General features: G+C 45.1%; 1 gene segment (V, D, J or C); it reads left to right on the top strand.

Moving 5' to 3' along the window:
* The first annotated feature begins 22,788 nt into the window (after window positions 1-22,788).
* Window positions 22,789-23,308, top strand: LOC129077806 (immunoglobulin heavy variable 1-3-like). The segment is given in 2 exon segments: window positions 22,789-22,886; window positions 22,971-23,308. Coding segments are annotated over 2 exon segments (384 nt in total).
* Window positions 23,309-26,775: the final 3,467 nt, after the last annotated feature.

Here is a 26,775-nt window from a genome sequence, read left to right as displayed (position 1 = left end):
CATGTCAAGACTGCTCAGGGCCCAGTGTAGCGTTGTTTTCAGAAGGAAGCTGGCTGGACATTTGAGAGCCTGGAGGGTCTCATTTGACAGTCAAAGCCTCCATGACCCAATAGGGCACCCTCCTCTGCCAGGAAGCGTGGACCTCCTTGAGGGCTCTGAATGTGCAGCAAAGAAAATAACACCACTGGGGATGAAGAGCTCAAGTGGGACAGTGTCTCCTCCTACTGGGCCTCAGTCAGACCTTACAGAGTGTCAGGAAAAATCCTAATGAGGGTATGGATGAGGGTGTTGCAGGTACCATTTCTAGACACAGCTTTCTGCAGTGCCAGTGACACCTCTGTGCCCAGCCCCTTGGATATCACTGTCTCCCCACACATAGTGGGTAAGGTGGAGGTCACAGTGTTATCAGTCACCAGTGGTGACATGAAGGACCACCTTCCCACCTGTGGCCAGAAACTTCATTCCCATGTCAGCTTACCAGCTCCCAGGTGAGGCTTTGGGGATGCAAGAAGAACATCCGGGCTGTGACACTATGTCTCCTCCTGTGGGATCCACTGGGTATGGTTCAGGTTGGAGGACCAGCCTGCAAGCATAGTCCCCAGAGTTGCTTCCATGGGGGCTCCATTTGGAGTGCACCAGGGCCTGAAGTTTCCTGATCCTGCCATGGGCATAACTGGGGACACTGCTCTTTTCTCTTCCATGTGCCACCCTCAGCCCATGGACTGGAGCAGCCTGTGAGACAGACACCCCATGGCCCTCCTGTCAGAGTTACCTAGCTATGTGTAAGGCCCAGCAGTGGATAGTGGTCCCACATCAAGTAGCTGACCTTCTGGGGCTCTTGGTCTTGTTAAGAAGTGGTGATGTGCCCTGCTCTAGCCATGGATGCATCTGATTGGGGGTACAGAACACGTGTGCTCAAGCCCAGAGAGTGAGACTACAGGTCCAAAGACATATTGGCAGAGAATGTGTTGAGCTGAGAGCTGCACCAGAAGAGACACAGGCCCATACCATGTGTGGAGTAGTGTCACCAAGCAGAAACTCTCTCCTAAGACTACCCGTGTGCAGGGGTCATGTGTCATGATCCACCCCTCTTTGTTGAGTGACACCAGTGGTCTTTTTAGAAAAAGGAGTGCCTATCCACCCACCTGAGCCATTGGGTATTCAGTGGCTCCTGCCCCTCCCCCATAGAGATGCTCCAACACCTCACTCTGCTCAACTTCAAGCAAAATGCAAATGTAGGCTTCTTTCCTTTCCACAGGGAGGCCCCAGGTAGAGGAGATTCACCTGCACCCCTGTTGCTTCTAGGCCTGTCCGGGAGCCTGGGATGGAGACCACATGATGTGATTCTGATTCATAAGCACCTGGCATATTTAACCCCAGGACATGGAGACAGCTGTTCTTGTCCTTGTTGTCTAAAGGGATAGTGGTTTGTAACTGGGTCTCAGTGTTTGCTTAAGTAATTAATTAAATTCAGTCAATTAATATGGGCATACAGATTCTGGGATTGATGTAAAATCACAAGGGAACAGCTCTGGAAGAATTTGGCTGTAGAACCGGGGCCATGCTCCAGTGACCTGTGTGCACCCAGGACCTCATATCAGTGAGTGGTGCTCAGACAATGACAGGTGTGGCTTTCTGTTTAATGTGATTTCACACTCAGCTTGGTCTAGCTGACCCAGGGAAATGCCCATCTTCTTCCTCATCTTCCTTCCCACGCTGGGTACTCAATGGGGTCAATGTCTTCAGAGACCTGAGGGTGCACAGCAGTATTCAGAGACTTGGAGTCATTAAACTTCTTGTTTGTTTTTTTTTTTTTTCCTTGTGTCCTCAGGTGTATTGTCCCAGATGAGCTTCAGGAATCAACCTCCAAAGAGGTGCAGGCCTTCCAGACCCCTTCCATCCCCTATCGGGGGGGGGTGCCATATTGGGGTACACTGTCTCCAGCAACAGTGTTGCTTGGAGCTGACTCAGGCAGCCCCTATGGAGAAGGCTTTCTAGGTTAAGAGGGACATGCTTCAGGTACACGTGGAAAAGCGATTGCATACATCTCTCAAAGTTTCATCAGTCACTGACCCAGACATACCCAGGAACCACTTGTTCCTGCAGGTGAGCTCCATGAGGACTGAGGTCATGGCCGTGAGTTACTGTGCTAGAGACACAGTGAGGGGACATCAGCATGGGTCCAGACACAAATCTCCTTTTTAAAGATAGTAGGGATGGTTTGCAGGGGGCATCCTGGACACCATGGGGTGCTCAGGGTCCAGCGATCAGAGTACCCACACTAGGAGCAAGTGGACATGGAGGCAAACCCTGTAGTCCATGGGTTTCCATGTAATCTGGGGTTTCCTCTTTATATGACATTTGCTTCCGCATCTCCTCTAGGTTTGGGATTGGTGCACCTACATGACAGACAACTCAGAAGCAAGAGGCAGCTCCCAGAACTCACCTTTCATCAGCTAGAAGAGCAGTAGTCATTCCTGTTGGGGAAGAAAGACCCGATGATGAGGGTGGTCATTGTCCCAGAACCCTGCACACAGTAGTGGTGGCTGAGGCCCATGTGCAATCCCAGAGGGTCTCCCACCCTAAGTAGCTTCACATGTGGTGTCTAAGGATGCCTGCACATCAGGGGACAAGATAGACCTTATATCTGACATGACCAAGGTCTCAGGAGGGCCAGGCAGGCATCTCCAGCAGGGTTGAAGTGGCTTCTGAGAGCTGGGCTAGGTGCCTGGCTCGAGGTTTGTCGTGGTCAGCACGTGAGGACCAGTGAGTGTTCTCATGCTGGGCAGGGACTGAGTAGTTTGACTGTCCCACCAGAGGCAAAAAGTCAAACACCCAGGCCTTCTTATCAGCATGTCCAGATGAGGACAGACATGGGTAAAGAGGGTGAAGTTTGAAAACTCTCAGACACCCAGCATCAAAACCTGTGTTCTCACTCCTAAGACCACTTAAAAGTTGCAGTAATAAAATGTATGAAGGCAGTCATGTGTTGGGGTGAACAGCAATCCAGGATTGTGAGCAAGCAGATAAAAACCAACTGGGGATCACACAGGGATTTTGGTGGGGCACCTTGAGTGGCAGTTTCCACTGTCTGACATTTTTCTCATTGCACCAAAGTGGTGGGCCAGCTGTCTCCTTCCAAAGATTGCAGCTTTGAGAGGGTGTAAGAGTCTCAAATTAGATGTCCTATACTGGAGCCATTCTGAAATGTGTGTGGTTCACATATGATCCATGGGCTTCAAGGCATGAATGCAGGGACTGCTCTGGAAATTTTCTGTGGCCTCTATTGTTTACACACACACTAAGGTCTCATCCATGATAATTATCAGTCAGTTCCCTGAGTCCTCATTCAGCAGATAAACTCCTAGTGGTAGATCTAGGGGATGTGAGGGGAAGAGGATCTATTGAGGATGATGTGGGGGAAGGCCGTCTATGTCTATTGAGCAGGTGGGATATGTGGGCCATGTGATAGTTAATTTATGAGTCCATTTGATAGGAAATATGTACCCTCACATTATTTGGGTTTTCTGTGATATTTGAAACCCGAGGACTGTGTGAATCAGATTGCCTTCCACAATGTTGAGGACATACCTGGCCATTGCTGGCCTGCAGTGTATGAAGGTGACCCTTCTACCTCCTGGACTTGGGACTAGAACATCCACATGACCTTTGGTCCTGCCTCCAACACCCATGGCACATGGGCTCCTCCTTCATCTCAGGCTTGAGTCCCTGAACTGGAATTAAACTTGAGACTCTTCTGTGACCCTCACATCACTCTTTCTCCTCAAGTTTTCCTTGAACATCTTTTCTGTCACAATCTTTTATTTCCTTAGAGCCAGAGTGCTAGTGCAGCATGTGCATCCCCGTTCCTGGAACACCATGATGAGACAGCTGTCACCTGGAGGTGGTCCTGTTCCCCTTGAGACACAGGGGCCCATTAACTCTTCCCCCATCACAACAGCTGTGTTACCACATCTGCCTTTCTCATCTTGCTGCTTCCAGGAGAGACAGGAGTCCATGACACAGGGTCATGTGCACACAATGGAAATTATTGCTCTTTGCCCTAACTCAGTACAGCCTCTGGCCACTGGTGCTTCCTGTTCCTTTCATGTGATCATGCCTTGACTTCTTTCACCTGAGTTTGTTGTCCACCTTCCTTGTCTGTGCCCCCTCCTTATTGATCAAGAACACATCAAAAATACCTGTTTACAACCAACTGCATTCCTGTGCAAACAAAACACAGAATATGAAACTCAATAAGCAAAATGTTCTTCATCCTTACCACAAAATGCCATTCTCCCTTAAAAGGAAGAAGTAATGGACAGATGTGAGACATAGGTGAGCCTTGGAGACACAAAGTCTTTAGAGATAGGCCACCCTCACCATCACAATGTCTGGGCGCTTCCACCTCTGTGAGAGACGGAGCATCAAGGGCCTGGAGATGCGGTGCAGAAAGGCGTGGCAGGCTGGTTTCAGGAAATGGAGAGTTACTAAATACTGACTGAGACAGTTTGGAAAAATGAGAATTTCTAGATTTAGATGGTGACGGCAGTTGTGCAATGATGTGATTATACTTAATGTCACTGTGTCCATTTAAAATTGACTGCCACAGTGAATGTGAGTGTATGCTTTACTGTAAACATCACACCATTGCTATGGGGAATTGTGCAAGTGTTTTCCAGAAAAGATAGTGTCTTCTGACCCTGCAGGGCTGGAATGGAGTCAGGACTGCAGACAGGGACTGGTATGGAAGGTTATTCGAGGAGTTTGTTTTTCTCGAGAACCTCAGAAGGGACGTGAGTGTCCCATGGGTGTTTCCAGGGAAATGGGATCTAGGAAGAGAGGGAGATTGGATCATGATTCTGGGGCACAACAGTCTCTGAGCTGAGAACAGTGTATGAGGTGGACGTGTGCAGACAAAGGCAGTGGGTGAGTCATGCCCTGAGGGGGAGCAGGGCATTAGAAAGAAATGGCGTCTCTTTTAGGGAAATGTGACATGGGTGTTGTGTCATTGGAGCCAGCCCTGTCTGACTCATTATGTCAAGAGGATGATGGTCGGGGATGCATTGTGGTCCAGGATGCTCACAACATGGAAGACCATGCTGTTCAGATTGAACCCTCCCTTCTGGGGAGACACTTTGTCCCCATGAATTTTCACTTTGCAGTGTCCTCTGAGCAGGTAATCAACATTTCCTGCTGCTCTCATGCTGACGTCGGAGTGAGAAAAATGACAAGACCTTTAACAAGGCCACTTAGCTGGGTCTCATGGTCTGTATAGCTCCTTGAAAAACTGGGACACAGAGACAACCCAGTGTTCCCCTGAAATTCATCTCTGGACAGCATCACAAGGAGAGATGTGAGAGGGAAGCATGTCCAGTCTGAGGGATCTCTGGGGCAAGAGAGGACATATATCACTGGTCTGTCCAGGGCCATGGATATGGGCTCAGTTCTCTTCCTCCATGTTTGGGATGGGGCAGGAGCAGGTTACAGAGAACAGGTGTCCCTGGGGCACCGTTAATCTCCCTGGAGCCCACTTCTCTGCCCTTCATGTTGGTCACAGCTAGCTAGTGTCCACAGCTCCTTACAGGTGCCCCCAGAATCTGGAGGACAAGGGGGCCATCTCTGTCACAGATGCCACCTTGAACCCACATGGCTGCATCAACCCATCACTTTCAGCTCTCTTGTCAACAAACGGGGGAATCTTCCAAGACATTTGTTACCTGCAGAAGTCACACATCTGGTACATGGATATCCTCAGTCTGTTAGAGGTGTCTCAGGCCATGCTATGCCTTATTAAATAATGAGGAATGAGGTGGGAATTTTCTGAGTATGGAGGGTGTGCAAGACTTTGAGAAGAAAACCTGGTATTAAGCATTTACCACACTGTGAAGTACCATCATGGATTGCCCCTCAGTTTAGTGGTTTAATGAAAGATACCCATAATCTGCACTTTGGTTTCTCTCCATTTGTAACTTTGGCTCATCATTAATACTAGTCTTCTTCCCAGGGCATCGGTCCCCAGAACTGCCCCCACCCTAGGGGCTCATGTGAACTCAGGGATGGCAGGAAGGCTCCTGGATGCACCTTCACCAGTCACTGGAAGCATTGGGTGTGACAGACCCCAGGAGAATTTCTGGAATGGATGGGGCAAACTGACAGTGAAGATAGTAAAACAAGAGTGCGCAGAGAAGTTCCGCAGAAGAGTCATCATTACCACAAACAAGTCCATGAGCCCCATCTACATGGAGCTGAGCAGCCTGAGAGCCAAGGACACACCAGTGTATTATTAGTCAAGAGATACAGTGTGATAACCTTAATCCTGAGTGTGTCACACAGCCTAACAAGTGGGGAATCAGGGCTGGACTGAGAAGAGTATATGGCAAAAGGCCTCCTAACTTCCTTACATATAATCAGGAACATGAGAACTGGAAAGGTTCTGCCACGGGCACATGAGAAATGTAGGGAATGATTTGAAGAGACCAAATGCCCAGCAAGGAAAAGACAGGGGAGAAGCTCCTGAAAGGTCCCCTGTTATTTACTGTAACTTTTACTGTAGAAGGCACTTTAAGACTCTCCTTTTCCTCTGCCTTCAGGAGTTCATCAAGGTGTCACCTGGGAATCCTTGGTCAGGGTCACCATTGAGGATTTGGACTGCAGTGTCACCCAGGAAGTTTCAAGTACTAATTTCCCTCATTTCTGAACAATGAAATTTTATTTGGGGATTAGTAAGTCCATGAAAGTCAAAGAGTAATTTATATGTCTTTTTCTCTGGCCAAGTATCACACGGATTATGTCCTGGCAGGAAAGTCAAGGACTGGCAGGTATTCCAGGTTCCAGCACAATCTACAACATCACAGCATTCTTTCGGTGCTCCTTTGTGGTGAAGTCCTAGGAAGTTTACTCACCTGAGACCACAGCCATGTGAGTGCCCCTGTCTCTGGGCCAATATGGATGTCATCACACAGCAGAGAGAAGCATGAAGACGCTCTCGACAATGGAAGACCCATATCCAACCTGTACTAGATTCCTATGGCAACTGAACCAATTACACACATGGAACTGCCATCTACACATATTTATTCTAGTGCAGTCTGGAGGTCAGAGCAAATGTGTCAACTGAATCAAGGTTCATTGACAGTCCATGATAATTCATCCTCATTCATGGAATTCCTTTTTCCATTTTGCACTTTGATACATTCAGTACGTTGGGTTCTAGTTCAGTCGGTGCCCATAATGTACAACCATAGTGAAAGACTCCCACTGGTCACACCGAGGCATGCATAGGACTGTGAGAGAGTGAGGAGATAATTCTTCTGAAGTTAACTATAGAACAAAAAAAGGGGCCAACATACTGCTGCCTGATTACAGCTATGTCACACATCCATGTAAGCACAGATTCGAATGTTGAGCATCAGCCTAAACTGCCACTGGTGAACAGTTTAATATAAGGTTAAAGGAACCATCTCTGGTAATGGGGGGGCTATCTGACTATTTTTATTCATCCTGTAATCAGTAGATGAAGAAAAATAATGCTCTCCATATCAATTACTATTTTATTTATATTTGCTATTTTCTATTATTTGTTTGCATCAAGGTTTTCCATAATCTGATTTGAAATATTTCAAACTACTTATTCCCCGATTTCTCTCTACATCTTCACCTAAGCAGACATAATCATGACTGACTTTCTTCTCTGTATCAAATGTTTGAACCTGGTTTTACCACAGAGTCTAGAGAATAAAAACAAAAATGAGCCAGTGAGGCTGCTGCACATTTAGCAACAAACCCCCCTGAATGAAAAGGTCCCAGGAGCACTGTCTGCTTCTCTGCAGAGTTCTCACTTCTGTCTCCAAATGGTCCACATAGATGTTCCACCTCTTTTAACTCCAGGTCCACATGCTCTGGGATCACACTCTGTTCTTAATTCACTCTCTGATTGCTTTCTAGGGGAAACAAGTCAGATGGAACTTCCCATCTTCTGACCTCAAATCTCCAGTACTTATACCTCTTCTGGTCATGAGGGTTGAATTCTCTTGGCGTGCTCATTACTGGTGACTTTCAAAGGCATCTCTCATTCTAATACCTCTCTTTTATGAAAATTTACTTCCACATCTCCTGGAGTGGATGGGACAGTGCAGACTTCATAGGCTCAAATGTGCAGAGTAATTCATAAAAGGCATGACCCTTTCTCTCACATTCAGCGACAATATCCTTCATATCACCATCCACCCTCAGTTCTCCCTATATAGTAGGAGAACATGCAAATAGGACTCCTCTGTTCATGAAAAGTAGCCCAGCCTCTGACCCTGCAGCTCAAAGACAGGAACCCAGCCTGAGATTCTTATGTGTTCCCAGTCCATGCTCAGGACAGAGCACAGACCACTCACCATGGAGTTTGGTTTCAGCTGGGTTTTCCTTGTTGCTATTTTAAGAGGTAATTTATGGATAACAAGAGACGCTGGATATGTGTATGGATCTGGCTGACAGAAACGATGGATGAGTGACAGTTTTCTGATCTGAGATATTTGTGTTTGCAGGTGTGCAGTGTGAAGTGCAGCTGGTGGAGTTTGGGGGAGGCTTGGTGAAGCCTGGGGGGTCTCTGATACTCTCCTGGCAGCCTCTAGATTTTCTATTGGTGGCAGCTATATGCACTGGGTCCGCCAGGCTCCAGGAAAGGGGCTGAAGTGGGTCTCACTCATTAATAGTGGTAGTAGTACATACTACGCCAACTTTGTGAAGGGCTGATCCACCATTTCAAGAGACAGTAGCGAGCACGAGCTCTACCTGCAAATGAGCAACCTGAGAACTGAGGACACGGTCCTGTATTATTTTACCAGAGACAGTGAGGGGAAATCAGTGTTTGCCCAGACAAAAACCTCCTTCTAGGAGACAGTGCTGGGCTGCAGGGGGCAATCAGGACACGCGGGGGCGCACAGGGCACACTGAGCGCAGAGATCTGCTTGGGAGCAGCTGCAGATGGAGTTTAAGGGCTGGTTTCCTGGCAGGTGTGAGGTTAATTCTCCTCACAGAAGTTTCCCTCTCAGAATCTCCCTCCCCTCATGATTTTGTGCTGATCTCTTAAGTATCTGGATTACAGAGGCTTGTTGTCACAGGAGAAAACCATCCACACATATCCCAAGGTCAGTCTCATGCATTTGCTTATTCCTGCTCTAATGAATCATCAAAAAAATCATCAGATCTTCTGATCTACATCAGCAGAATCAAACCAGAGGCTTTGTGGGAACCATGATTACAGCTGCCCCACCTAACTCAGAGTCCAAGCCAATCAGCACAAGGACACATGCACATTGGACAGAGGGTAACAGCAGTGTATGAACCCAACACTAAGAACAACAACTCTGGTGGTGAAGGTCATTGAGTTGACTGCACGCCCGAGACTCCAATGACAGTTGACAGGATGTTGAGGTAGAGGACTTCCTACTCTTCATTGGTATGGGTATCTAGGGTGGTGATGTCACAAACACAGAAGGAATATAGAAAAGTTTGTCATTTAATTGAGGAGTCTGTTGAAAGCAGAGCAGACTTTTCAGCAAGTCAGGCATGGTTGGATCATTACAGGTAACGAGACTCATTCAGGTTCTTATTGTTCATCCATGACAAGGTCAGGTGGGGTCCTGCTCACAGGTTTTTCTTGTTCTAATCACCCTCCTGATACAAACTAGGGAGAATCCACATTTTCTCTTCAGATATGTGTGCAGGAGAAGGGACAAGGGTGAACCTTAACATGTCAGCATCAAACATAAAAACTAGAGCCTGGCTCCTTAGTTCACCAAACACCTAGGAGACATGAGTAAGACACAGATCTACTTACCATTATTAGTATAAAATAATTTTAGTCCTTAGAAAATGAGAATAATGGTTATATGTAAGCAATAAAGGAAACTAACAATAAATTACATGACACCTTAGTTCAAAGCCTAGGGTGGAACCTGTACACCTACAGTGTCGTCCGCTTGTTCTGAAAGGCTCGGGTCCCCCTTTACTACCAAAGATGAGAATCTTGCACAGGATAATTATGATCCTCAGTTTGGGGAGCTCTAGTCGGGTAGCCTTTCAACTGGTTTGGACTATTATATGATTTATGTGTTGTTGCTATGAACCAGTGTTTGTGTCACTCAAAAGCACATACTAAAACTGGAGGCCCATGAGGTAGTGTTAGGATGTGTGGCCTTGGGATAAGCTTCAGTCCTAGAGTGGAGCTTTCATGAAAGGGATCAGGACCTTTATAAATGAAAATGGAAGCTGCCTTGCTTCATTCACCCACTGAGGTTAAAGCAAGCCAACAGCCCATTTACGATGTGGGTTCTCACCAGACAATAACCCTGAAACCATTGATTCTTAGATTTCATACCTCAGCTTATTGAGAAATAAATTCCTATTTTTGGTCAGTTACCCAGTGCACAGTAGTTTGTTACAGCATCCAGAATGGATTAGGGTTGTAGGATAACAAGGGTTGTTTCCCTGCAGATTTGCTGCCATATTTGCTGTACAACTACAGCATGAGTTTCCTTCCAGTGATGTTCAAGGGCTGTTTTTCTCTGATCCTTTCTTCCACAGACAACTTTTCCTGGTTGAAGGTCATGGGAAGTTCCTAAACGCATGTAGTAGCAAAGTAACATTAGATATGGGTATGATCCATGAACCAGTTTTCTATTTATCAAAGCAGCATAGAGCCAGGTCCAGCTTTCACTGAAGGTAAAATCCATTAATGTTTTGGTCCTCCCAGTCACTGCATCAGAGGAAGATGGCCAATGTGCTCTTGAAAGCATGGACACTAATGCATCATAGGAGGAGCATTGGCCAAGGACATTTGAGGTTTTAGAATTTTAATTAAGTGTGTAATTTTTTAAAACTTCACAGAGATTGTATATAATAATGACAGTGTGGCATTTGGATTACAGTAACCCCATACAGATTAATGGTTCTTATGCAGTGTGCACCTCAGTTACATGATGTGACAGTTGGTAAGAATTTAGGGGAGGCTAATGAAGAGCCTGAGCACAGAAGGTGCCCAGGGCAGTTAAAATATTTAAAAAGTGTGTATTCCTACTTCCCACACTCTCTCAATGCTGATGGACTCGGTGCACAGACATGCAATGGGTAGGGATTTTGTCTTGAAAGCACAAAGAGGAGCCTTTGCAGTGCCCACTCACCTCAGCCCAGGAGGCTGATGTTGGTGAGGAGCTTCTCTCTGTGTGTCAACACATTAACAAGGTCGCATAGAAAATTTATTCTGAGCTGAATATGATGAAACACTGTGAATATGGAATGTCACTGTAAGTAAAATTCTGTTAAACTGACCGATAGTAGAAATTAACAACAACGATAATGCTACAAGATTTACCAGCATCTTATAAAAGTCTCCTCAATCACAATGAGGGTACTTGTTCCTCTGAGTTGAGTGGGGACCCTCACTCATGGACTTCAGTTGTCTGTCCATAAAGGGAGGGCTGCATATAAATGGCATGCCCCATGTCTTAATAAAGCAAGCCCTGCCACTGTCCCTGAACCTCTAGGAGAGATGCTCCAGGCCCCAAGTCTCTGAAGTTTGCACTCACTGCTGCAGTTAACACAGAGGAAGTATCATGAAATGTGGACTGAGATGAGCCCTTGATGTGATGCTTTTAAATGGTAACATTATGAAGAATCTGGGGGTTTGAGTTTGTATGTGTGTGTGTAGTTCCTAATGAGAATATGTTGTCCAATATGAATTGCAGCTTATGGAGTCTAGGGGGCAGCTAAGATAGCCTGGGCGTCTCTGAGTCTCTCCTTCACAGGCTCTGGATTCCCATTCATAACTATGACATAACCTGGATCTGCACCCTCCAGGAAAGAGAATGGAGTGGAGAGGTGTTATTGGGGGAGGGGAAGCCATTTGTCACACAACAGAATATACCACTTAATAAAAGACAGGTTCACCTTCTCAAGAGACAATTTCAAAAACCACTGCCTCTATGCAAATGGAGCTGAAGACACTGCCCTGTATCACCGAACAAGAGACACAGAGAATGGAAGATATTGTGAGCCTAGACAAAATACTTTTGGTGAGGAGGGGGGCTGCAACCAACAGGGGGCACCAAGGACCCATGGTTTCTTCAGGAACAGGGCACATGAAGGATATGTCTTGGTTTCATCTATGGCTCAGTAGCTTCCTCTCCATCGGACACTGAACATGAAGATACCTAAGAAAACGATCACCATGTTGAGTTTAAGTGGATGTGTCTCCTCTATATCAATACACTAGGCAGTCACATACCATTTCAGACTTGGAACTGTCTCCATCAATAGCTTTGTTATGACAGTTGGTTTTTGTTTTAGTTTGACTGGGTCACAAGCTGTCCAAAGATATGGCTGAAGGCTTTTTCTGGTTTTGTCCATACTGTGTTTACAGTTGAACTTAACTTTTGAATGGGTGTCTCAGAAAGACTGATTTCATCCATGTGAGTGGGCACCATCCATTCCACAGAGGACCTGACTGGAAAAAACTGAAAAAGAGAAAATTAACCTCTTCCAACCTGTGTGCTGGCTTCTGGATATGGGGCAGTGGTCTTCTCCTTCCTGGACACCTTGGTCCTCAGCATGCAGACCAGGCTTAGTTATGAAAGCAGCTCTCCTGTGTCTGCTGCCTGGAAACTCTGCTCATGGGACTCTGGGATGCCTCACAGTCATAATGTGAGCATTATCTCTTTATAGATGTAAATGTAAATATGTGTATTGTGGGTCAGCTTTTCTGGAAAACCAGGGCCACTGCTATTGTAAAGCAGAGGGTGTGCACATTTTTCATCAGAACCCAAATATCAACTTGAAATTGTACCTGGGACATGGTTCACAATTAGGAGGAGTGGAAAGGACTCTCCAGCAGGCCAGACAAGCTGTCACAGAGCCAGGAAAGAAAATTGTTCCAGTCTTTATTTTTTTTGATGGTGGAAGTTGGGGGGACTTCTACTTATAGTGGCTTGTGTGGTTTCAATCTTCCAATGACATATAAGAAGAGACCACACGTCCTTATCAGATTTCCCATATAGGGCAAATGGAGAGGAGGCAGGAATGACCCATAAGTTTTCACCAGTGAAACATGAAAGAAAATAGAGTCTGACTATCAATTCCACCTAATGATTATAAGAAATGAAGAGATGAGACAAAGAGTAATAATGTGTGGGCAACCACACTATGTATAGAAAGTGAGAAGTATGGTTATAAATAAGAAAATGAGGTTGAAGATGAAAGAGAAGAAGATGATGATCATGATCATGATGATGATGATGATGGTTTGAGACAGGGATATTGGTCCCATGAACTAAAGCTCCTCATACACACACAGCATCACCAGGGCTCCTGAAGTCAGGGGTGCCCTCTCTTCCCTGAAACTAGTGAGATATTTCCTAAGTGGTGCCCCAAGGATTTATGCAACTTCCATGATCCATGGTGTAACCAGGTCAGTAAAAATACCAAAAAGTGTCCAAGTCTGATGACCTGGACCTGGGGCATTATTACCTTACTTAGGAAATGTTCATGAAATGTGTATGCGGGTTACAAGGAATCCCTTTTCCACCTGTGTGCAATGACATGTCCCTTATTTCTCTTGATTTCTGCCTGCAGAGTCTAAAGTTTCTTTTTCTAACCAAATTCTGTTCATAACTGTTTAGGTATTATCAAAGACGATATACTCTGTCTGTCTCATGTCCTGTATTTCCTTCTGGGTCTTCACTGAAAAAGTCTTTAAATCCATATATCTAGTTACAGTCAGTTTATGAAAATGGGGCATATTCCTGTGTATGACTCAAACAAAGTCCAGCATCCTCCCCGTACCCAGTTCCAAAGTTCTTCCCAGATTTGTGGGTAAATTTTTCAGCAGCAACTCCCCTCCTGATACCTGAACCTGTTTCTGTTCCTGCCCCTGTGGCTGCTGTAATAAGTGAACAAAGGCAATATAGCCTGGAGAATTTCCAGGTTTTTTTTTTTTTTTTTTTTTTTGTAGAAACATGCCATAAGACAACATTAAAATAGTGATTGACCTTTATTACAATTAAAAATATCTTTTCAACCAAACCACCAAAATTCCACTAAAAACATAAAAGACACTCCTAGGCAGAGAAAGTTTACAAGACATATATCCAATTAAAGAGTTTATTATACTTTAAGAATAGTATAGGTCATGTGGGAGAGATCATCACCCTCTGACCAAAGTGACCATCCCCAGGAACAAGGCCAAAGGAGGCTGGGAGTGAGGGTTTCCTGTCAGGGTTGAATTTCCATTTCCTGTGAGCAAATCTGTGCTATGAACTTCTTTCATTTCTATCCCTCTGAACCCCAATCTCTCTGACAACACTAATCTAAGAAAACAGGTCAGTTAATCTGTTGCCATAATGATTTCAACACATGAAGAATTTTGAATTTCACACATACATAATCACTATTTTAATTTCTCTACTTTTCTACATGTAAAAAGATGGTTATTTCTGATGTGATTTGTCTGGAGTCTCTTCAATGTCCCCTCGGCTCTCAGAATGGAAGACTTCACATAGACAGCTGTAGACAGAACTCCAAAATGTCCAACATCAAGAAACAATAATGTTCCATATGTCTGTGCTTAGGAAGTAGTTCCTCAGATGAAAATAACATCATAAATTCAGAAAATATGATATTAAGATGACTCCAATTTATTTTGAACACCAAAGTAGACATTTTTGCATTTAAATTGTAACATAAAAATTGGGTAATTATTGATATACCGAATTTGGGTTTCAGGAACTTTCTGGAAATAATGCTCATCAATATTTAATCTGCCTGAAAGATGTATGAGAATTTGAGTGTCACCAATTCATCTAGTGCAGCATTTGTTCTTATGCTCATTAGGGCAAGGCCATCCTATCACCTCATTTCAATGTGTTTTCTAACATGTGATCCCCTATCCCAGAATTACATGCTCATTAAGTTCAAAAGAATAGATGTCCCACGGAGGTCCTAGAAACACCAGACTACATTGTGGCGTACCCCATCCCATAAAGTCCCTTGGTTCTCCATGGATGAAATAATGATGTGTTCCAGACACTAACTGCCTTTCAAGAAAAGGGGGTGGTGATTCTCTCTAGTGGGGAATGCCCTGAGCCCTTCTATGAGATGGCTTTTATTGAGAATAATATATGCAGGGGTATACAGCATGTGTGCAAAGCTTATCAGTCCACATCAGAGGGCTATAGACAACAATAAGAGGAACACCTAGAACAGCTTTGGGTTAGAGTGTCTCAGAAATAGTAACACTTGATGCTCATTAAGCCAATGTTCATAGGCTAATGAATCTTTTGTCCTGGTTTGACACTTCAGTTTTCATTACTGGGGTGGTGAGAAACAGAGCAAGCTTTTGTAAATATAATCCATTTTTTTAGGCCAGATTTCCCAGCATACCCTTGTTGCTGATACCAGGTCCTGTCTGCCACCCAGCATCTCTGGTTTTCAGGCTGAGACTTATAGGCCCTTATTCAGGGCCTGGCGAGTGCAGAGCTACAATTCCTGATACCACGCAAAGTGGTCCCCAGCAATACCTGACCTCAGTCAGTCCTCATATATAAACCATGCCCCTGAAGGGAAATGTCTCTTCCAGCCCCAGGGTACATCCTCCCCTGGACTGTTGGAGCTCCCAGCTCCCTCCTCACACAGGCTTAGGTCCTGGGGAAGGCATAGTTACACTCTAGATGAACAGAGGGCTACTGAGTGTCCTCCTGTACCTGGGGAATGACCCCCAGAGGAGTGTCTCAAGTGTCAGACACAGATCTATGTGATGGTGGTGACTGAACATGACTGATAGGGACTGATGCACTTGTCCACAGGTGCCCTGTCCCAGGTGCAGATGCAGGAGTTGGGCCCAGGACAGATGAAGCCTTCGCAGACACTCTGCCTCACCAGCAATGTCTGGATATTTTCAACAGGCTCTTATGTGCACTGGACCCACCCGATACGAGGGAGGGAATGGACTGGGTCTGTGTCACATGGTGTGGTGGAAGCACATACTCTAACCAACACTGAGAACCTGACTCAGCACCACCAGGAGAAGCACTAATAGCCAAATATGTTTTACACTAAACAGCCTGAGTGTGGATTACAAGGTCATGTATTACTTTGCAAGAGTCACAGTAAGGGGGAGTCAGTGTGAGCCCTGACACAAACTTCCCTGTGGGATACAGGGGTCTGGATTTCAGAGCCTCTCAGGACAATGGGAGCACTCAGGTCACACAGACCACAGAGAACAAATCCAGGGGCAGGTGTGGGTCTGGTGGGGAAGGAAGTGGTGTCTTCCTGGGGGTAGGGACTTCCTCATACGACCTTCATCTGCATCCAGGGACATATATATTTTTTTTCTTTTTTGTGTCTCTGATGTTCCCCATTCTCACTATGAGCAACAAAGCGGGGAGTGATACTGTCTGTTTGCAAATGAGATTCCATCCTGTGCCTGGGACTTTTCTTTCACAATGTCCCTGTGTGTCCTTTTTCTTCCTTGTTAATGAACTGCCCTGAGTGTTCTTCTCTTCCCCATGGTTGGAAGTGTTTCACACAAGGAGGAATTTATCCCCACCCAGGCCCCTGGGCACCAAGCTCAGTCTCTCTGTCCCTCAACAAGTACAAAATGCACTCACAAGTTTCTGCCTTTCTGACAGACATACCACACTGTGCAGGGGTTGTGATCATTCCCCAGCACCTCCACTCCTCAGCTCGCTGTCCTCCCTGCCACATGTTAGCCTGCTGTTCCTCATTTACTGAGTGAGTGTGGAAACACACTTTAACTACACCTGCTGTCACCTACTGGCTCAATTCTCCCTAAACCCAACCTTTACCCCGAGCTCCATGGGCCAGGGGTCCTCCTCACTCTCCCCTGCTCCCCTCTCATACCAGTCAAAGCAGGGAGGTTAAATAGGAGTGTTCTTTGTCACATGTCCGAACTTCACCCCCTAAAGTCGATCAAACGTGTCTGTCGATCAGGGACTACCCTGGTCCTTGCATTTGTGGGAATCTTTGGCTCTTAAATTTCATAGGAGTTCCCTGAGTTGCATGGAGGAAATGTAATTTTTAGAAAAGACTCATGGAATGACTAGGTGTGGGAGATAGGTTGAGGGGATTATGATAATAAAAAACAATAGATTAAAATGTTTTAAAAGTTAATACAATGAATGTGAATGCAACTAAAATTTTTATTTGTGTTAATTTCACATTACATCATAGAATACTGTTTTGGTGAAAACCCTTTAGACACTGAGGGAGAGTGCCTCTCCATTCCCACGGGCATGTTGTGCTGTCATATCTCCTTCAAGCACCTTCCTGGATGCCCCATCCAGGAGTGTAACAGTAAAGGGAGGCTGGTACGTAGGGTCCTGGCCTACGTACCAGTGGCAGTTCCCTTTACTGTTGCAAGTTCCCCTGAGGTTGCATTTGGCAGGGAAATAGTTGTAGCTCATGGTAGCCACAAAACCATTGTATGTGTTGTTGACACAGAATACAAAATATTTTGTATTTTTCTGTTGCTTGTATTGTAAATATATATACATATATATATATATATATATGTCTATACATAGTGACAGCAGACACACCACTAATCCCTCATCTGCAATATCTTTTCACCTCACCCAGACCTCAAGCACCTCCAGATAGCTGGAAATGTTATCATATCCATGAGAATAGCTCTGGAACGCTACCTAATGGATGATTTCCAGATTGTTTCCTGACAAAACTGTGAAAGAGTTTGTTCACCTGGTGCTGGGGACAAAGATGGCTATTCCCCAAACTCGATAAGGAGCTGAGTACTCAGATCTGATTATGAGGCAGCTCCTGCCCCCATAACCTACCTGCTATGCTGAGTGAACCCTGCCAGAAATGTCAGGGTGAGACAGTGAGGGACCCAGGAGCCTATGGGTGTTGTGGCCAGGTCAAGGCTTTCATCCAAGGAGTGGAGTCAATTGGACAGAGTGGGTCCTGTCTTTTGGTGGATGCTGCATGGATCTCAACCTCAGCATCTTGCATCTTGGGGCTGAATGAAGAACAATGACATCTTTCCATCTGGAAAGGGAACCTGCGACCAGGTGCTGACAACACAGTCTGTGCACTTGAACAAACTTGTCTTGAATGCATTTTCAAACACTAGAACAGGGAAGAGAGGCTGTGTGCTTTCATATAGATTGCCTAGCTATTCCCACTGTTAGCATCTTTTCTGGAGTAAATGCTTCTTCTTCGCTGGTGTTCTAATAGGACCATCTCCAGTCACAGTGGGACTTGAAAAAAACATTTTCTCATTCTGATAGGACCAAAATCTTTGTAGCTCATCCTCAAGCTGGAGTTGAAGTCCTGTCAGTGCTTTTTTGTGTTGTGGTGAGAACTCCATGTGAGATCTACCCTTGATACATATCAGATGCACGTGCTGCTTGATAACCCCAAGAGCAGTGAGGAGGGGCCAACCTCTGCAACCTAACCACTCTGCATAACAGGAAGCCTCTTCCCTGGAAAGACAGCTCCCCATGCCCCTTCAACCAGTTTGCAGGGGTGGTGGGATGACCACGCTGCCCTCAGGATCTGAACCTTTGGAGAGTCCCAACATAGCAGGAACCATTTAGCGCTCATTCAGCTGTGCCTGTATCACTTCACTCAGCACAATGTCATCAAGGTTCATCCATGTAGTTGCGTACAGAATTTACTTTCAATTAGTGTAATGATACTGCAATAATAAAATTCCAAAATGAATGACAACCAGTTTTTGAGATCTAAAAGAAAAGCTTTTGGGGAAGAATGGATTCAGGCAGAAGCCCTAATAGTGTTTTGACTGAGGATGATGATACAGGGTGGTTGTGAGAAAAAGAGGAATGCAGGCACAGGACGAGAGGTGAGGGCCTCTTGTCATTGGAGACAAGCTAAGTTACTCTTTCGCTGCACTCAGTGATGCAAACTTGAAGATTGTCTGCAATTCTCAGGCCCATAGTCAGGATACCTTCTCCCTGTGGTTGTGCAAACAGTTTTGTGAAATGCAGTGTTGGGGGCCCAGGGCAAACATGACTGCTGAATACAATGTGATGTGTCCACCACAAATCCCTGAATGTAAACCATTCATTGCATGCTTGAACTCCACAGCAGACCCCAAACCCAACTGTGTCTCACAATGTAAACTTTCAGCCGGGGAACACATGCTTTCCAAATTTCCTCTCTCATGCTGCACCCACCATGCTTCTACCTGTGTCCATGTGTCCATGAGCTGCACTAAGCCAGATACCTCACCTCCGTTGGGTCACGCAGTGCTGGTGGTCTGTGAGGGCTTACTGCACGTGGTCTGGCATCTTGCGGTGTCACCCACGTTGTTGTTTATGGCATAATTCCTCCTCTTTTAAGGCTGAGTAATAATTTTGCATTTTGAGTATATAACACAGTTCATTTATCCATCCCCTGATGGGCATTCAGAGGATTCCCGACTCTAGTCATGGTGGGTAAAGCAGCAATGCCGAGGAGGTTCTCTCTTCCTGACCCTGATTGTATTCTATTAGAAAAGAGCCCTAGACACTGGGTTGCTAGTCATGTGGGCTTTCTGTTTTCATGCTGTGGGGGAAATTCAACATTGTTTTCTAAGTGCCTGCATCATTTGAACAGCTTTATGTTCCAATGATGGGCTGAGCTTTAGTTTGTTTTTTTCTTTCTTCTCTTCTGGCAAGGTTATTGTGTGTTAACACTTCTGTCTGCTTATGAACTCTGCGTTTTGAATGCATATTCTCTGATAATGTGACCTGGCTTTAAATCCTTCATCAGGGTTTTTATGGTATCAGTTAAAATGGCAGATTTCCAGGGCCCTAGTGTAGATAATGTCTGTGTTATGTGTGAGTTAATCTAGCTGCTGACCACAGGGTACCTTGAAAAATACACACATTTTAGCTCTGAGTTGATTGGGTTATATGACCAAGCGCAGGACATTGTGGTGGATAAATCTATGGGTGGCCTCATCAGACAGCAGTCCATGAAAAGCAGGTGGACTGTCCACTGCCAGTGTGGCCAATGTCCCCAGGGACCACAGCCCAGATGCACAGCCACACAGTCATATACAAAGTACACTGTCACACACAGTCAGACTCTGTCACACACAATCACATGTTGTCATGTGCATGTATACACACACAGTCACACACGGTCTCACATTCTTTTTTGAAAACGACCTGCATTCATACATAAACTGGGAAATAAAACTGTTCATGTCATTGTACACTGTTTCCTCTAAAATGTGTCCGTGTGTTTTCTAAAAGTAAATACTCAATCCACAAAATCCCCAAGGTAGATGGTTCTGCTAGAATTTCTACAATGTATGCTTAATAGATTACATTAATAAACACTTATTTTATATTTACCTCCTACAGTAGAACTTAATATAAATAAAATTATATGTTTGGAATTGATGTGATACTGAGAATGCACAGGTAGATCTATAACGTAAAATATGCATGTGAAAAATTTGTACTTTTACCCCAACAGTGGGCTGAAAATAATCATTGGGTTTCTTCATGGTGTGTTTACAGGTGAACTTTCCTTTGAATTGATGGCTCAGTTTCCCCAGTGTGGGTGGGCACCCTCCACTCTACTGAGAGACTGATTGGACAAACAGCGAAGAAGGGAAAATTAAGCCCTTTCCTCTTGCGTGCTGGTTTCTCTGGCTGGGACAGAGGTCTTCTCCTACCCTGGGCACCCTGGTCCTCAGCCTTCAGACCAGGCTCTCATGACAGCAGCTCTCCTGGGTCTGCTGCCTAAAACAGACTCATGGAACTTTGGGATATCTCACTGTCCATAAAGTAACAATTAATTACTTATAAATATAAGTAATTATAAATATGAATTTTTTGGTTCTCCTTCTCTGGAGGAACATGGCCAATTCTATCGTGAAGCACACATCACGCTGGTTGACACAATTTTCTCCATCAGGGCCTACACAAGTGTTAACTTGAAACAGTACTGGGAACTTGGTGAACAAAATGGAGGATCTCATTTATTAATAGCATTTTAGACTTTGAAAAGTTGTTACTTAACTTTCCCTCTGCCATAGACATGTGAGGCCCAATGAAAGTGCTGGATACTCATGTAGACTCAAAGGATATTGATGAAGACAGAATAAAGAATTCTGCATGGCATGAGAACTCATTGAGGCACCTTCAGTAGACTAAGCCAGAATACACTAGTACTCAGCGATTGACTTGTAAACAAATCCATGCATTCATGTTGGAAAATAGTCTACTGTAATTTGCCTTCATGTGCGAATATTTGAGGAGACAACCTTTTAAAAGCAGCCTGAGAAATGATGAGCAGAGTCAGAATTCTCACTTGTGATGCCTTGGTCAGTACAGGAATGTCCATGACTGTTGACTCTGAGTCCCATGTGCAGAAGAAGGTAGTGGTTCCTGCAGCTACTGAAAGGTACAGCTTTGGTTCACTGAGCAGTCAGTCTGTCTGCCCATTGGATGCTTTGGTCTGAGGTTCATAAGGTAGCTGGTATAAGGGAAGATATTCATTAGAATAAATCACCCAGAAAGAAGGAAGAGCCAGGGTGGTTCTCACAGAGCTTCCCATCACTCACTCACTCACTTATTCACTCATGAAGTCACAGACATGCATAGAATCCATGTAGAGGCCCTGCACATGTGGTAGGAAGAGGGGAGAAGGGAGACCTGGAGTTCATTACCATAAAAATCACCACAGTGTGTTTGTGTGTGTTTGTGTGTGTATGTGTGTGTGTATTTCTGTGTGACTTCTTGAGGAGTAGATGTGCAGTGGGATTAGGACCACATCCAGGGATACTCAAATGGAACCTTCAAGCAGAGGAACTGGAGAATATTGGAGGCTCCCAAAGCCCCTGAGAGCTTCTGGACTCAGAGGTGTGGGCTGTGTCACTGCATTTGTCAGCTGCAGGGAGGACGATGCCTGGTGATTCATAGAGCCCTGGTTATGGGGCTCCCTGCAGAGTCACTGGGTTTAGTACAGCCATTCTCTGGGTTCAACAGCCAGAGATGTTGAAGCGCATCGGGTCCCTGAGAAAACATTTTGAAGTCGTCCTAGAGTCATGCGAGGTCCGTGCCCTGTGAGTCCTGAGAGCACCTTCTCCTGCAGGGTGCTGTCTGGGTAGGAGGGGAAGCATGGGATCCACAAGTTCAGAGTTGCTGCCCCCACAGAAAGGTACAGAGGGAGCTGGGGAAAGATTCCCTTTGAGAGCTTAGGTCTTCCTCTACTCAAAAACTATATGAAATAAAATTGGACATGAGGTGACTGTACATATCATACCCCATCAGAGCATCTACCAACTCAATAAAACATGAGAACCACAGTCACTGGGGACATTTATATGGGCTTTTTATATCTGCACTGTAAGAAACTGGATGGTATGGATAGCTTTAATAACTCACTAGAGGCAGAATTTTGAAGACACACTAGCCCAGCACTAAGATACACAGGTATCAAGGCCTGAAAAGTCCCACTGGTCCCTGTTTCACTCAAAGGTAGGTTCACAAATAGGAGCATGTCCTGTGGGGGCTTTTTCTTAGAGGGAGAAGTTATGTCTGCACAGAGCTCAGGGACCTGACATGGGACTTATATCCAATAACACAAAATTAGAATTGAAACCTGATTGTGCCGCTGAGCATATGTCCTCTACCCTTTCCCAGGTGGACTCAAATAATCAGCTATGAAGTGCTCTGTGTCATGACTATGTAAATGAGAAGAGGTAGACCAGGTTAAATATGGGCCTGTCTGTTCCCTGAGAGCACCACCCACAACCACACTCTGCCTTACTGGGGTCCTAAACACAGAGAACCTCATCATGGACTGGAGCTGGAGAGCTCTCTTCCTGGTGGCAGTGGCAACAGGTAAGGGGTTCCTTTGTACCTGGGTAGGAAGGGACCAGGGACAGTCAAGGGGAATTTCCACCCACTCCTGCCTCCTCTCCACAGGTGTCCACTCCCAGGTGCAGCTGGTGCAGTCTGGGGCTGAAGTGAAGAAACCTGGCTCCTCAGTGAAGGTCTCCTGCAAGGCTTCTGGATACACCTTCACCAACTACTTTATGCACTGGGTGCGACAAGCCCCAGGACAAAGCCTTGAGTGGATAGGGATGCTTTATGCTGGTAATGATAATACATACTACGCACAGAAGTTCCAGGGCAGAGCCACCATTACTGCAGACAAATCCACAAACACAGCCTACTTGGAGCTGAGAAGCCTGAGAACCGAGGACACGGCCGTGTATTACTGTGCAAGAGACACAGTGACAGGAAGTCAGTGTGAGCCCTGACACAAACCTTCGTGGGGGAAACAGGAGGGATTTACTGCAGGGGGCACTCAGGTCCCACCAACCACAAAAGACAAACTCAGTGGTAGGTGTCCACCTGTTGGGTAAAGAAGGGGCTCTCTCATGGGAGCAGGGATTTCCTCTCAGAGCTTTCAGATGCAGTCAGAGACAGTTCCTTCTTTGTGGCTCTGATTCCCCAAACACTCAGTGCAGACAGCAAAGGGAAAAGTCATACTTTCTGTTTGCAGAAGAGATCCCACCCTGTGCCTGGGGATTTTTCCTTCACCTCACTCCTGTGTGTCTTTTTTCTTCCTTGACAATGAGTGCTCTTGTTTCTACTGTCATTGGACAAGTTTTCCAAATGAGGAGCCAAGCCTGGCCCAGTCCCCTGTGTGCTGTGCTCAGGCTCTCTGCCCACAATATTCACACTATGCCCTCACATGCCTCCTTCCTTCTGGCAGTCACACCTCGCACAAGGGCAGATGCAATCATCTTCCTGGTCCCCCACCCCTCAGGCCTCTGTCCTCCCAGCCACGTTACCCTCTTGGCCCTCAGTTTCTGGCTGGGTGTGAAAACTCAACCCAACATCTGTTTCAACAATCAGTGTTGTTACTCTGATATTTTTTAGTTTCCTTTTGAAAAGGATGATGATTCTATTCATGTCCCAACCAGAGACTTCAGGATAATGTGCCCATGTCAACACCTTTAACTCAATCATCCCTAATTTAATGAAAGCTGCAGAATCTTGCCATATAAGAGAACACTTACCATTCCCAGGAGCAAGAATCTGGATGTTGTTGAATGTCTGAGTTCAGCTATCCTGATTCCCTGGGGATCTGGTCCTCAGCTGTACCTAAGGAATCTGGAGACAGTCTTCCTTCCAGAGGTGCTGGAAGTTATGTGGAAGAGTTTGAGTGCATGCATGTGCATGCATGCATGCATGTTAACTTGTTAGGACATGTGTTTGTGACTGTGTGTGACTGGTGGTGTGTATGTCCATGTATGGTTTAATCTCTATTCTGAGTCTCCCACAGTTCACAGAACAAGGACCTTCCCAAATGTAAATGATGACCAGGCCCTAAGGAGAGAACAGCCTTTAGAAAGCCTGTGTTCCCTTCTCTGTCAGCTGGGTGTGATCCAAAGGACTAGAGCACATCATGGACACAACATGCTTGGGGATCTTCTTTTTTATAAAACATGAATTCTAGGGGTCTCAGATCATGCATGTAAAGAGGCTGAAAGATGAGGTGCCCCTTACTCGAAATGTCCTCTTTGCCCCCAAGTGTCCTGTCCCAGGTGAGCAGCATGAGCCAGGCTCAGGACTGGTTAACCCCCAAGCAGGGCTGCCAAGATGGGTGAATGGGAGCTAGGGATAGTGCATAACACAACGTTCCGTATGGAGCAGATTCTTGACCCAGGGGCACAGCTGTATGTTACTTACCATACACATAGAGTGAGACAGTGCCAGCCCAGATACCAAAGTCCATCTTGAGGGGGCAGGGATGGGAATGGGCTCCAGGGGTTGCTCAGGATTGGATACCTGGAGCCCATTTGATGAGCAGGCATAGAGAGAGGCTGGGGAAAGGATTCCTGAATCACCTTGTAGTTCCTATCCTTGTGCAGAGATCCACAAATGCCTTCTCTCCTATTCTTGTAACGTATGTTTGCATCTGATAGTCTATGTGTTACTGCGTTGAGTAATGTGTGCATCTGTGTGTGTGTGTGTGTGTGTGTGTGTGTGTGTGTGTGTGTGTGTGTAGGCGATACTGTATGCTTTACCTGCATGTGGCAGTTTTATGTGAGTGTGTATGCATTATTTTATGTGTGTTTCTAAGTGTTTTTAAGTACATTTAATTGATTTGGCTATTACAGTTGTCCTGTTTTTTCTCCCTTTTATTATCCTGTGCCCTGTACCCCCTCCCACCAGCACCCCCAAACCTTATAATATGCCCATTCATCATGCATATAAATTCTTTGGTTTCTCTATTTCCTATACTATTAATAACCTCCCCCTGTCTGTACCTGCAGTTTATGCTTCTTATGCCCTGTACCTTTTCCCCAATTCTCTTATCTCCCCCTCCTCAAAGATAATAACCATGTCTTCTCCATTTCTGTGATTTTGCTCCTGTTCTTGTTGTGTGCTTAATTTATTTTTGTTTTTACTTTTAAGTTCTTTTGTTGATAGTTGTCATTTTACTATTCATAGTTTTGATCATCTTCTTTTTCTTAGTTAAGTTCTTTTAACATTTCATATAATAAGGGTTTGGTGAAAACAAACTCCTTTAGCTTTATCATGTCTGGGAAGCACTTTATCTGCCCTTCCATTCTAAATGCTAGCTTTGCTGGATTAAGTAATCTTGGATGTAGGTCCTTGCCTTTCATGACTTGAATATTTCTTTCCAGCCCTTTCTTGCCTGTAAGGCTTCTTTTGAGAAATCAGCTGCTAGCCTTATGGAAATTCTTTTGTAGGTAACTGTCTCCTTTTCTCTTGCAGCTTTTATGATTATTCCCTTATCTTTAATCTTGTGTAATGTAATTATGATGTTCTTGGTGAATGCTTCCTTAGTTCGAACTTCTTTGGGACTCTCTGAGCTTCCTAGATCTCCTGAAAGTCTTTTCCTTTGCCATAGAGAGGAAGTTCTCCATTATTTTTTCAAATGAGTGTTCAGTTTCCTGCTATCCCTCTTCTCTTTCTGGCACACCTCTGACTCAGATGTAGGAATGTTTAAAGTTGTCCCAGTGGTTCCTAAGCCTCTCCTTATCATTATTTACTTTTTTTTTTTTTAATTCTGGTTTCTTCATTCTGTTCTGGTTAAATGTTTATTTCTTGTTTCTGATCCAAATCACTGATATAAGTCCCAGTTTCCTTCTCTTCACTGTTGATTCCGTGTATATTTTTCTTTATTTCACTTTTTATAGCCTTCAGTTTTTCCTCTATTTTATAACCATACTGAACCATTTCTGTGAGCATCCTGATTACCAGTGTTTTGAATTCTGCATATGATGGGTTGGCTATCTCTTCATCACTCAGTTTTATTTTTGGAGTTTTGATATGTTCTTTCTTTGGGCCATATTTATTTCTCTTGGTGCAGCTGTTATGTTGCAAGTGGCAGAGCCTTAGATATTCACCAGGGCCAGGCAACCCAGGTCACTCCTTTGTGGCATTGCACGTGGGAGAAAGACCAGACAACAATGTCCTTTGCTAAGTTCCCCACTGGCTTTAAGCCATTTTCCCCACTACCCATAAGCAAATCAAGCCCTTCTGGAGCTGATTCCTGGGTGGGTGGGTAGGTTTGTGTGTGTTCTAGGAAACAATGTGTCTCCCCAGAAAACTCTACTGTGGGTCTGGGAGTTTCTCCAGCAGGTGTATTCTTCACTGATTTTTTCTACAACCAGAGCATTTGAGACTTTATTTTCTTTTGCTGGAATCCTGGGTTGTGTGATCTGTCTCACTCCCCGCTTTTTCCATC

The sequence above is a fragment of the Pteronotus mesoamericanus genome, unplaced genomic scaffold (assembly GCF_021234165.1).
Source record: "Pteronotus mesoamericanus isolate MK-2021 breed Mesoamerican mustached bat unplaced genomic scaffold, CSHL_Meso_final contig_701, whole genome shotgun sequence".
Taxonomy (NCBI): Eukaryota; Metazoa; Chordata; class Mammalia; order Chiroptera; family Mormoopidae; genus Pteronotus; species Pteronotus mesoamericanus.
This window is presented reverse-complemented; position numbering and strand designations above follow the sequence as displayed.